This window comes from Salvelinus sp. IW2-2015, unplaced genomic scaffold, assembly GCF_002910315.2.
Source record: "Salvelinus sp. IW2-2015 unplaced genomic scaffold, ASM291031v2 Un_scaffold3859, whole genome shotgun sequence".
In the NCBI taxonomy this organism is placed as follows: domain Eukaryota; kingdom Metazoa; phylum Chordata; class Actinopteri; order Salmoniformes; family Salmonidae; genus Salvelinus; species Salvelinus sp. IW2-2015.
The window spans coordinates 27,596-41,347 of record NW_019945133.1 but is presented as its reverse complement, the minus strand read 5'-3'; the positions used below and the strand labels follow the sequence as shown (position 1 = coordinate 41,347).

Below are 13,752 nucleotides of genomic sequence, written 5' to 3'. Positions count from 1 at the left end.
TATACTCAAATATTTACAAAATGTGAGGGGTGCTACTCACTTTGTGATATACTGTATATCCGTTGTGTCAGATGTGTCATTTCACATCCAATGTGAACCATAATCAAGGGTTAGAGAGTACACCACATATCCTTCATTAGATTCTATGTCCTAACGGTGTCTGCATCCCGACCACCAAAAAAAACACTATAAAGCCACAATGGTGTAATATGTTCTTCTGGTTTGTCAATCTTCTGACAGACACGTCATTTAAAAGGAACACCGTCGTAATGGTGAATATGTTCAAGATGATATTTAAGACTAGCAAAACCTGAGCAATCTACCACACAGTTATACAGCGATAGGGGTTTCCTCTCCGTGAATCGCTGGGTACTTCAGGTTGGCCGTGGGTGCTGAATCCCCGTCCACACACAGTGCACGTGAAAGGTCTCTCCCTGTGTGAACCAGCTTATGTCTGCCAGATGGTAAGTGTCTTTAAAACATTTGCCACACTCTATGGCAACCATATGCTTCTCCTCTATGTGAGTTGACTGGTGCTGTTCAAGGTCTTCCCTCTGGTCGAAGCCTTTCCCACAGTCCTTACACTGGTAGGATTTCTCCCCTGTGTGGAACAGCATGTGTTTGGTCAGGTATTGCTTGGTAGGSAAGCCTTTGTYACATTCTTTRCATTGGAATAGTTTCTCTCCAGTGTGAATCCTCAAGTGCACCTTCATATATCCCTTAGATCGGAAGCATTTACCACATTCTCTGCATTTGAACGGTCTCTCGCCTGTGTGAGTACGCAYGTGTAGTTTCAGATTATGATTGTAAGGGAAACATTTGCCACAAACATGACAAGTAGGTTTGGCCGCAGGTTGAAGTTGAGGAGTAGGCATCCCTTTAGTGAAGGTTTGCCGGTGAGCAGTAGGCCTAGGTTTTGGTTCAGTGAGTATTTGAGGGTGAGTACTGGGCCTAGGTTTTGGTTCAGTGAGTATTTGAGGGTGAGTACTGGGCCTAGGTTTTGGTTCAGTGAGGGTTTGAGGGTGAGCAGTGGGCCTAGGATTTGGTTCAGTGTGGGTTTGAGGGTGAGCAGTACTTCTCTCTTTAGTGTGGGTTTGCACGTGGACTGTCAGATTTTCTTTGGAGTCCAAGACTCCTTCACACACACCGCAACGGTATTGTTTAGCATGCYTTGTGTGTGTTCTTTGCACGTGATTAACTAAAAAACCCATACGAACAAAAGTCCTCCCACACAGCTTGCAGCAATAAGGAGAAGCTTCTTCAACAACACTTGTTCCTTTCTTCACCCGTTTTCTTTGTGATTTCCGTGGCTTTGACCCCGGCGGTCGCTCCCTGCTCTCCCCATCGGTGTCCCTCCCACTGTTAACACTGTTTTCACTCCGAGCTGCAGGACTGGATGGTTCTGATACTATGTAGTCTATATAGTCTTCATCATCAGGCTCTGTCTGGATCTTTCCAGTTGTGTTGTTGAATGGTGAACCTCCGTCTCTACTCTCCACAGTGTGGGATGCATGACGTGTGTTCACACCCTCACAGTCACTCACCACACAGACAGTTATGAAGTCTTTGGTATCAGACTCCTGCCCTTGAAGCGGCTCTTCCTCCTGTTCATCTTTAATCTGTGTGGGCTCTGGGACCTGTTGCCCCATACTGGGACACTCTTGTTCACAGTGCTGCTGCTCAGGGGGAACCCCCTCTTTAGAGACTGTGAAGGGGAGCTGTTGGGGGTCTAAATTAGAACAAAGAAAAATACAAAATTAGTAATGTTATCATTAAATATATAGTTAGACGTTTGTAATCTAAAATTGTACCCATAGTTCTCAGAAAAACGCCGCAGTTGTTGTTACATAACTTGCTACATGTTTAGCAAACTAGCTAGCTACTTTACGGTGGTATAYATTCATCAAGTTGTGCTAGCTAGTTAGCTTAGCTAGCAGCTAGCTAACGTWAGGTMGATAGTAAATTAGCTAGCTATCTTGCCAAGTTGCGACTGGTGAGTGGATGTGAATCCAATTTTGAATCGGTTGTCGATAATACTAAGAGAGAGGCCATAATTATCTCATCCTTACATATTGATATAGCTAGCTAGGGCAACGGGTGTCCACATTTACCTTTTGTATGTAAGTGTAAATGTGGTTTGAAATCCAGCAACAGTCGTAACCGTTCGTTCTCCTCCTTGGAACGGGAGATTTCGTCCTGATAGTCTGTTATTGTTCTCTCTACTGCCRATGTTATCTCCCTCGCCGCCGCGGTCAGCCGTTCTGTAAGATACGCGTTGAACAACTCCAGTTTGGACATTTTGAGATTTTTTAAAAAACGTTATGAAAGTCGATAGGTTTAAATTGTTCTTCTGCTAAATGTGCTGTGATTTTATTCCCTTGTGCCCATTGATGTATAAAATAACTGTAGCCCGCGATCCAAGATGGACGACAAGCATCTTCTACTTAAACTACTAATTTGCGTAGTCTCTTACGTAATCACGTTTCACACGTCCGTCTACTGGGTTAGGAACTCAAAATCTGCCTTTGACTCCCAGTCAAATTAGGCTAAAATTTGATTTGTTAAAATCTTGCTCATACTCTTAAATGAAATACCATGACTGTCTTCTCTTTAGCTGGGAATGTTGTTTAAAATGTCAGAGACAGCATAGTTTGGTGATATCGTTATCAATTTACTGCCTWCCCCTTAAAAATATACATKTTCATGTGCAGGTTGTRCTCTTAGCGTGCTAACACTCATTAAGACAGGCTGGTAGAATAGCTAGCCATAGCTAGCATTCACCGGTTGAAGTTCAAATCAAGTCAAACTTTATTTRTCACAATTGCCAAATACAACAAGTGTAGACCTTACCGTGAAAAGCTTATTTACAAGCCCTTAACCGACAGTGCAGTTCAAGATGAGTTAATTAAAGAAAATATTTACAAAAATAAACAAAACATGTTTTATATAACATTAACAATAACATAACAATAATAACAATAACGAGGCTATATACAGGGGGTACCGKTACAGGTTAGTTGAGGTAATTTGTACATGTAGGTAGGGGTGAAGTGACTATGCATAGATAATAAACAGCAAGTAGCAGAAGTGTACAAAACAAATGGGGGGGGGAAATAGTCCAGTGGCCATTGAAGTAACTTTTGAGCATAATGGAGTTGACTGGTGACTATAACATGACTATAAACTCACCGCGTCCAGTTTATTAGGTACGCCACCTCATTCACAAAAATGGATCGCTCCTACAGACAGTGAAGTCATGTGGCCATGGTTTGCTATATAAATCAGGCAGGCAGGCATCCAGCTACTGTTCGATTGAACTTTAGAATGGGGAAAACAAGTGACCTAAAGCGACTTTGAGCATGGTATGATCGTCGGTGCCAGGCACACCGGATCCAGTATCTCAGAAACGTTCACCCTCAAATCAAAATCAAATCAAATTTTATTGGTCACATACACGTGTTTAGCAGCGGGTGTAGCGAAATGCTTGTGTTTCTAGCTCCAAAAGTGCAGTAATATCTAACAATTCCACAACAACTACCCAAATGCACACACATCTAAGTAAAGGAATGGAATTAAGAATATATAAATATTTGGACGAGCAATGTCAGAGTAGCATAGACTAAGATACAGTAGAATAGTATACTAGATGAGAACAGTTCATATACATATGAGATGAGTACAGTACATATACATATACATACAAGATGGAGTACAGTTCATATACATATGGATGAGTGCCAGTACATTATTATTATAACTCATTCGTATGTATATGTGTTGTTCTCATCTCATATGTATAGTGTACTTGTTTCATCTCAGAAGAACAGTACATATACTAATGAGAGAAGTACAGTACATATACATATGGATGGAGAACAGTTCATATACAATGAATGATAAGTACAGAAGTACAACCCTATTATACATTATGATGATGGAGAACAGTTCATATACATATGAGATGAGAGTACAGTACATATACATATGAGATGAAGTACAGTACAATATGCAGAGGAGTACAGTACCATATACATATGAGATGAGAACAGTTCATATACATATGAGATGAGACACAGTTCATATACATATGAGATGAGTTACAGTACATATCATATGAAGATGAGTTAACTACATATACATAATGAGATGAGAACAGGTCATATACAATATTGAGATGAGTACAGTACACATATGCATATGAGATTGAGTTACAAGTTTACAATATACATATGAGATGAGGACAGTAACATATACATATGAGATGAGACCAGTACAGTATACATACAAGATGAGTACAGACATATACAATATGAGATGGAACATTCATATACATATGAGATGATACAGTACCATATACATATGAGATGAGAAAAGTACAAATTACATACAAGTGAGTACAGTACATATACTATGAGATAAGTACAGTTCATATACATATGAGATGATACAGTACATATACATATACATACAAAGATGAGTACAGTTCATATACTATGAGATGAGTGCAGTACATTATTATTATACTCATCTCGTATGTATATGTGTTGTTCTCATCTCATATGTATATGTACTGTTCTCATCTCATATGTATATGTACTGTACTCATCTCATATGTACTGTACTCATCTCGTATAAGTGTTGGTCCCATGTTTCATGAGCTGAAATAAAAGATCCCAGAGTTGTTCCGAACCCACAAAAAGCTTAGTTTGATCAAATGTTGTGCAACATTTGTTTACATCCTTGTTAGTGACCATTTCTCCTTTGCCAAGATAATCTATCCACCTGACAGGTGTGGCATATCAAGAAGGTAAGTAAACAGCATGATCATTACACAGGTGCACCTTGTGCTGGGGACAAAAAAAGACAACTCTAAAATGTGCAGTTTTGTCACACAACACAATGACACAGATGTCTCAAGTTTTGAGGGACCGTGTAATTGGGTTGCTGACTGCAGGAATGTCCACCAGAGCTATTGCCAGATAATTTAATGTTAATTTCTCTACCAACGTCATTTTATAGAATTTATTAGTACGTCCAACCGGCCTCACAACCGTAGATCACGTGTAACCACACCAGCCCAGGATCTCCACATCCGGCTTCTTCACCAGCGGGATCATCTGAGACCAGCCTCCCAAACAGCTGATGAAACTGTAGGTTTGCGCAATCGAAGAATTTCTGCACAAACCGTCTCAGGGAAGCTCATATGCATGCTCGTCGTCCTCACCAGGGTCTTGACCTGACTGCAGTTTGGCGTCGTAACCGACTTCAGTGGTCAAATGCTCACCTTCGATGGCCACTGGCACGCTGGAGAAGCACGCTGGAGAAGTGTACTCTTCAGGGATGAATCCCAGTTTCAACTGTACCGGGCAGGTGGCAGACAGAATATATGGCATGGTGTGTGTGAGCAGTTTGCTGATGTCAACGTTGTGAACAGAGTGCCCAATGGTGGCGGTGGGGTTATGGTATGGAGAGGTATAAGCTAGGGACATCAAACACAATTGCATTTTATAGATGACCATTTGAATGTTGAGATACAGTGACGAGATCCTGAGGCCCATTGTTGTGCCCTTCATCCACCGCCATCACCTCATGTTTCAGCATGATAATATCGCAAGGATCTGTACACACAAAATGCCCCAGTTCTTCCATGGCCTGTATACTCACCATACATGTCACCCATTGAGCATGTTTGGGATGCTCTGGACCGATGTTTATGACAGCGTGTTCATTTTCCCGCCAATATCCAGCAACTTCACTCAGTCATTGGAGAGGAGTGGGACAACATTCCACAGGCCACAATCAACAGCCTGATCGACTCTATGTGAAGGAGACGTGTCACACTGCATAAGGCAAATTGGTGGTAACATCAGATAATGACTGGATTTCTGATCCACGTCCCTTCTTTTTTGTTTTTTAAGGTATCTGTGACACAATACACTTACAGGGCCTTCAGAAAGTATTCATACCCCTTGACTGATTCCACATTTTGTTGAGTTACAGCTTGAATTCAAAATAAATTAAATAGACGTTTTTTTCTCACCCATCTACACACAAACCCCCATAATGACAAAGTGAAAAACATGTTTTAAGACATTTAAGCAAATTGATTGAAATTTAAATACACAACTATCTCATTTACATAAAAAATCCACACCCCTGAGTCAATACATGTTAGAATCAACTTCGGGCAGAGATTACAGCTTCTTGATAGAACATGGAGTTCTGAGTGAAGGATGTTTTTCATGATACCAATAAGATTCACTAGGGGGACATCCTTCACTCTCCTTGGACTGTATCAACACCATGTAGGGAAGGGGTCAGTACGGTCTAGAACAGTGGTTCCCAAACTGTGTGTTCGGGGGGGGGGGGGGGTTCGACATTACAATCCTAATCTGAAACTACACGTGTGCACTCACACAGGCGAGAGACCGTTCAAATGCAAAGAATGTGACAAAGGCTTCCCTACCAAGCAATACCTGACCAAACACATGCTGTTCCACACAGGGGAGTAATCCTACCAGTGTAAGGACTGTGGGAAAGGCTTCGACCAGAGGGAAGACCTTGAACAGCACCAGTCAACTCACATGGAGGAGAAGCCATATGGTTGCATAGAGTGTGGCAAATGTTTTAAAGACACTTACCATCTGGCCAGACATAAGCTGGTTCACACAGGGGAGAGACCTTTCACGTGCACTGTGTGTGGACGGGGATTCAGCACCCAAGGCAACCTGAAAGTACACCAGCGGATTCACACCGGAGAGAAACCCTATCGCTGTAAACTGTGTGGTAGATGCTTTACAGGTTTTGCTAGTCTTAAATATCACTTGAACACTATTCACCATTACGACGGTGTCCTTTTAAATGACGTGTCTGTCAGAAGATGACAAACCAGAAGAACATCATTACACCATTGTGGCTTTATAGTGTATTTTTGGTGGCGGATACAGAACAACCGTTAGGACATAGAATCTATGAAGGAATATGTGGTGTACTCTCTAACACCTTGATTACGGTTCAACATTGGATGTGAAATGACACATGGTATCATGTACAGTAGTAACCAAAAACAGTGTTAAACAAATAAAAATATATGTTATATTCTTCAAAGTAGCCCCCCTTTGCCTTGATGACAGCTTTGCACACTCCTGGCATTCTCTCAACCAGCTTCACCTGAAATGCTTTTCCAGCAGTCTTGAAGGAGTTCCCACGTATGCTGAGCACTTGTTGGCTGTTTTTCCTTCACTCTGCGGTCCAACTCATCCCAAACCATCTGAAGTGGGTTGAGGTCGGGTGATTGTGGAGGTCAGGTCATCTGATGCAGCACTGCATCACTCTCCTTCTTGGTCAAATATCCCTTACACAGCCTTGAGGTGTTTTGGGTCATTGTCCTGTTGAAAAACAAATGAAAGTCCAACTAAGCACAAACCAGATGGGATGGCGTTTCGCTGCAGAATGCTGTGGTAGCCATGCTGGTTAAGTGTACCTTGAATTCGAAATAAATCACTGACAGTGTCACCAGCAAAGCACCATCTCACCTCCTCCTCCATGCTTCATGGTGGGAACCACACATGCGGAGATCATCCGTTCACCGGTCTAATGTCCAATGTTCTTGTTTCTTGGCCCAAGCAAGTCTCTTCTTCTTACTGGTGTCCTTTAGACTTCAAATTGAATGAACTAAACATGTTCATTAATAATTGCATAATAACACAAGGCTACAACAACAAAATTAGTTACAGGCTATATTTATTAAATCAGTTTACCAGCTCCAGGTAGGCCGCACAAGTRGCACAAATTGATTTGCAATGACTCCAGTGATATCGTCATTTCAATAAATATTTATTGTATCAAATGGTAGGCTACAGTAGCCTACARTGGCATTYAAATGAMTAGACTACTTGATCGCCAACAGAKGCAAATGTATTATTCTACACATTTAATGTCAGTTTCATTGTGGACTTTTCCCCATTAMAAGAGTTCCAGAACTTCCATTTYAAAWTTCCACTCGGGCAGCCCTACAGTAGGTCTCTCCATAAKGACTCAGCAACAGTCTGCCTCACTGCCACAACAGGCAGAAATAYGTCTGTTACCCACCTACGGAAAARGGGCTGGAAATACAGTMGGTCTCTCCATAAKGACTCAGCAACAGTCTGCCTCACTGCCACAACAGGCAGAAATAYGTCTGTTACCCACCTAYGGAAAAAGGGCTGGAAATACAGTCGGTCTCTCCATAATGACTCAGCAACAGTCTGCCTCACTGCCACAACAGGCAGGAATACGTCTGTTACCCACCTGATAGGGCCTGTGATTGGCTGACCAGGTCCCTAAAACAGAGGCGTGAAGTGCCCCACTGAAAAATTGGGTGAGGCGGTGGATGGTAGCCTTGTCAATTAAGGTGTGTTCGTAAATTCACTCTGGCTATCTATTCCGATTTCAGCGTATTCTAGTCTTGAGTGTGCCAGASTGCAKAATAACTGATGAATTTACGAACGCTTAACACCCGTTGAATATGGCGGGTGTCAGTAAACCTCGCCAAAAAAAAAAGTATAATTAAATTGTTGCCAGCAGTACAGTTACAGTCACCAACGCTCTGGATAACCAGAGATAACTACGGTGAGTAAAATGGTCAGAGTGAGGTGTTCTCTCATTTGTGTCTTGAAGTAGCTAGCAAGCTAGCCAACGTTAGCCAGTTAGCTTGAGTGCTAGAACGCTTGGATCAACCCTACTCCTCGGCCATAGTGTCCAGTTTGCGCTCTGAATTTACAAAGGGACAATCTGACAACACACGAACACACCCCCGGAAATTATTTGATAGAACGTTCCAAAATAGCATAGAAATTATTGTGTCTCGGTCCGGACCATTCGATTCACAACACTGTCTCACAACTCCCTCCCAACAGTTCTCATCTATTGAATATACATTTATTTTAGGCAACAGACATATACAACAAAATGCACAATGTGGACCCAGAGGATATCACTTGAAAGTATGAACTAAAACGCTTATTTCCAAAGTGGTCCTCGATAGTAAAAACAATAACACATATAATGATTAAAAGTCAAGACAAAATTACAAACAACCATAAATACATAAATGTATATTAACATCCTACAAAGTGTCACTATTTACTGCACTTCTCCCCAACCTTAAAAATCAACCACATTAATTTCACATTAAAACAAACTATTAATTGCACATCATACCGATCCTTCAAATCAATACTCCTGACCAGCAGTAGGGGGCAGTAGAGTGGCTTCCCTTACTTAGACAACCTTGCCCAAAWGAAAMACTTTGYCTGCTTTTTAAAGCTATTTTAACTTGTTATACTCCAGATCTTACAAATGGTCCCTCCCAAGTTCTCATCATTACTTCAGGTCTTACTAATGACCGTTGTGAGGGTACCAGTCAGTGTTAGAGCTTCTAAATCCATTATAATCATTCTTTTTTTCTATGCTTGTAAACAACTTAAGCATGACAAAACTTATAATTGATCAAATAAATCTCACGTAGTAAATATGCCATTCATTCTGTCGACCAAATTCGACATTCTCTCATTTAACCTCCATACAAAAACTCCTTGCTTGGTGTGCGAAACAACGAAAATACGCCACCTGCTGGAGGGAGACATATTTTCCGCCGAGTTGGACCTCTCTCTTCCTCTCTGGTAATATCTCTGTGTGGCTGTCTGACGCTGGTCAGCCATTTTGGGGAGGTTCTTCAACCACGATTTACTCGCTACCACACCAGGCCGAAGACTTCCAAGAAACTGAACAAAAGCCGTTTTTACAAAAAAAACATCGTTCAATATGGGTCCACCAGGAGACAAGCTTGATCGTGTGTCCTCTGAAAGAACGGAGGATTTAAGTTGGTTTGTCAATTTATCTTGACATGGCATGCAGGGTTAGTTGGTGGTTGTGACGACGACTGAAGAAAAGCACGAAAAAAAAACCAAGCGCAGATAAATAGCTAACACCTCAAATTCAGCGTGTGAAAGAGATTTTGACTGCGTTTGTTGTCGTCTGTAAAAAATTAAGTTGGTTCTCTTGACGCGAATCCTAAACATCATGATGATATTGAAGGAAATGTTCATGTAAAATGACAGGACACAACAGTTAAGCCAGCCAACCGTTACGACATTAAATAGCAAGCCAGACACAACTCTTCGGAAATGTAAAATGGAAAATGACTCTCAGCTGGCTAGCTAACCGCACGACATATAGGCCTCARTTACTCCAAGTAACAAACATATGATGTAGCTAGCTAGTTAATCCACTAACTAGTTAGTGTTGGAAGTGTATGCAGCCAGCTAGCTCATGTTAGCTAGTCAGCTAAAAATACTGCCGTCACTATGAGTATCGACAATGGAAGTAAACAAGGCCGCGGGCCAGTTCAATGGCAGTAAACCCCCGGAGATGTCAAGTTACTTTGGTAAACGTCAATGTTGTAACCTCAACCTGGTGCCAACATCTGGTATCCATATTTACTTTCCACGATGGTTGTCTGTACCCCCAGTCTGTCAGTATTACGCTCATAACGCGGTCTCTTCAGATAAATGAACACAAACCGCGTCAGTCATGGACGAAKCTTTGAGTTTGAGAAGACGACAGTAGAATGTGGTCTGCTTGCTAGTTTTGAGTAGTAKTCTTCTATTTCAGTAGTGAGAAGTAGTGTCGGTATGGGGTTTACAAATAGCTATCCTTTCTGKTGGTAGTTTGTTGTCAGTAACAGAAAGAAAAGGTACACCTAAATACGATTYGTTCATGTTATCACTAGCCCAGTGATGTGTTGAATTAAAGTTTAATTTGGCCTGTATTCKAATGTCATGCTTTTAATCACATGGCTTCTTGAGTAATTAATGAAACAAATGTAGCGAAATATTGATTAAGAACCCCCCCCCCCACTCCTATTATCCCTTTAAATACATRCAAATGACATAGTTTGATATTTAATGAATTCCTCCTAGAGTTTTAGTATGTATTTCAAAATAGGATAGTTTAGAAACATTTGATTTCTCGACTCTTTAAGGGGTAGCTACATCTCAAGAGTAAATAGACAACTCGAAAGTATCAAAATCTAATAATGGGGGACCCAATCTCGAGAAGAAACCATACTAGGAATCGACTCCGTGCTCAGATTCAGAAGAAAAGGGAGTCTTTGGCTGACCAGTTTGACTTCAAGATCTACATAGCCTTTGTTTTCAAAGACAAGGTGACTATTATAGAGAAGTAACCTATGGGCCTTGGCCAAAAGTAGTGGGACTATATAGGGAATAGGGTGCCATTTGGGACAACCATTCTTTTGCTAGTAACTTCTCTGGTGTGATCGACTTGTCTGCACTGTTGTTATTATTGTCTCTGCCATTTCCTCTCTGCTCCTTCCTGTGGCAGAAGTCTGCACTGTTATTGTCTCATCCATTTCCTCTCTGTTCCATCAGAAGAAGAAGTCTGCACTGTTAATTGTCTCATCCATATTTCCTCTCTGCTCCTTCCTGTGGCAGAAGTCTGCACTGTTATTGTCTCATCCATTTCCTCTCTGTTCCATCAGAAGAAGAAGTCTGCACTGTTAATTGTCTCATCCATTTCCTCTCTCTGTTCCATCCTATGGCAGAAGTCTGCACTGTTATTCTCATCCATTTCCTCTCTCTGTTCCATCAGAAGAAGAAGTCTGCGCTGTTTGAGGTAGCTGAAGTCCTACCAGTGATGACCAACAACTATGAAGAGAATATCCTGAAAGGTGTGCAGGCTGCCAGCTATTCCCTCCAGAGTTCCATGGAACTTATGCAGAAAGATGTTGTGCAGTTGCACGCCCCACGTTACCAATCAATGCGCAGGGTAAGTCAAAAACTGCATTCCTTCCATTGGGGAAACCTAAAAACCACACCCACACAGAGAGAGAGAGAGAGAGAGAGAGTTGGGCATTCCTCCTTATTGTTGTTATAAGGAAATGTCAACAATGAAGGTTCCACATTTTAGTGTTTCAGCCAGCGGGGCCACATTTTAGTGTTTCAGCCAGCGGGGCCACATTTTAGTGTTTCAGCCAGCGGGGCCACATTTTAGTGTTTCAGCCAGCGGGCCCACATTGTCCTTGGGTAAACACTGACAGTGACCTGTTGTTTGTCGATGCACACAGACATATTGTGCTGTTTATTGATGCACACAGACATAACGTGCTGTTTATTGACTGTAGCGTTCGTCTGTTGTTGTTGCAGGATGTCATAGGATGCACCCAGGAGATGGACTTCATCCTGTGGCCGCGCAATGACATAGAGAAGATAGTCTGTCTCTTGTTCTCCAGATGGAAGGGGGCCGAGGAAGAACCCTTCAGGCCTGTTCAGGTAAAACATTTAGCTTCCTTCACCAAGTGGCTACACACCTGGGTCCTATTCACTAGATCACACTGTCGGGAAAAAGGTTTGAGAGAGAGAGAGTTTATTGGATAAATTCGGGTAATTTTTCCCTGTTTTGGTTTATTACCTCTCTTGCGTGAGTTCCTAGTGAATATGCCCCTGAAATCAAATGTAATATATTCAACTAATATTCTGTACTGTTACGTTGAGRGTCAGTCATGGTGAACGTAGTAGGGCTTATTGAACTTGAGCTGTTTTACGTCACAAAGGACATTTTTTTTATGAATTGTTGTATCCAATATGTATTTCTGTTTTTGTTTATCCACAGGCCAAGTTTGAGTTTCATCATGGAGACTACGAGAAGCAGYTGTTACATGCTGTCGGCAGGAGGGACAAGGCCGGAATGGTTATGAACAACCCAGCTCAGTCCGTCTTCCTGTTTATGGACCGACAGCACTTACAGGTCAGTCCGTCTTCCTGTTTATGGACCGACAGCACTTACAGGTCAGTCCGTCTTCCTGTTTATGGACCGACAGCACTTACAGGTCAGTCCGTATACGTCCCGATAACCGAATACATCCGATAATAATCACCGAGGTCTTGACGACAGAGCAGTGTCGCTTTCTAGAATCGACTTTACGTTGTGGTGGTCTGTAAAGTTGTTTCCCGAGGTCGCAAAAAAGACAAAATTAACACACTGAATTAAATGTAAAAGGCTTTGAAAATAAAACCATGTATACATGGAAACATGTCCCAGCGTGCCGTTGACATTTCAGCTTGTTTTTTTGAGAAATCTCCTTTTTCTCCACAGCTGACTCAATGCCATTTCCCAGATATGACCACTTTTCCTCTGGCCTCCATTGATTTAGTCACCATCCTACAAACAGTAAACACTCTAACAACTTTGGAATAGGACCATTGGTTTTCTTATAGGAGTATCTGTTAAGTTCATGTTTTAAGTTATCCCTATATTTCTGTTATTACAGGGCTATCCACTCAGTCAAGAGTGCGCCTGCGCAGGAGTCTTGTAGTTGATGGACCTTGTCCCCTCCTGTACTCTGTTCACCCACAATGCGTGGCCACGCACGATTACAATCCAGAAGTTTCTGACGACATAAGCATGGTTAGGCCTGATCATCTGCGACAAGTGTCAGCTGACAGGGAGAGGTCCGTGACCTGGCAGTGTGGTGCCAGACAACGATCTCTCCCATAAATGGTCGAAACACCACGCAGTTGTGAGAACGCGGGATATCGCTTCTTCCCTCTCGGGGGTTGAAAAAGTTTAGCCACCCAAACCATAAGACTTTCTTCTCTCTGCTTCCGCCACGGCAGCGTACCGGTGCATCAAGTCTGGCACCAACAGACTCTTGACAAGCTTCGATCCCTAAACAGTAAGCAGTCTCTCTCT

General features: G+C 42.0%; 2 protein-coding genes across 2 annotated transcripts in view; one reads left to right on the top strand and one right to left on the bottom strand.

Moving 5' to 3' along the window:
• Positions 1-374: 374 nt before the first annotated feature.
• On the bottom strand, positions 375-2,406 carry LOC112076586 (zinc finger protein ZFP2). The gene is made up of 2 exons (XM_024143320.2): positions 2,112-2,406; positions 375-1,729 (listed from the first exon to the last, which is right to left on the bottom strand). Exons 1-2 carry the CDS (start codon positions 2,296-2,298, stop codon positions 375-377), a joined length of 1,542 nt encoding a protein of 513 aa, XP_023999088.2. The 5' UTR covers positions 2,299-2,406.
• A 7,262-nt stretch (positions 2,407-9,668) lies between these two features.
• The window catches only part of LOC112076585 (uncharacterized protein C6orf62 homolog), a 16,532-nt gene continuing 12,448 nt past the window's right edge, over positions 9,669-13,752 (top strand). Inside the window, exons 1-4 of the mRNA XM_024143319.2 lie at positions 9,669-11,206; positions 11,653-11,829; positions 12,207-12,332; positions 12,673-12,807. Coding sequence (XP_023999087.1) covers positions 11,078-11,206; positions 11,653-11,829; positions 12,207-12,332; positions 12,673-12,807 — 567 coding nt within the window. The 5' untranslated portion in view covers positions 9,669-11,077. The remainder of the gene's footprint in view (positions 11,207-11,652; positions 11,830-12,206; positions 12,333-12,672; positions 12,808-13,752) is intronic.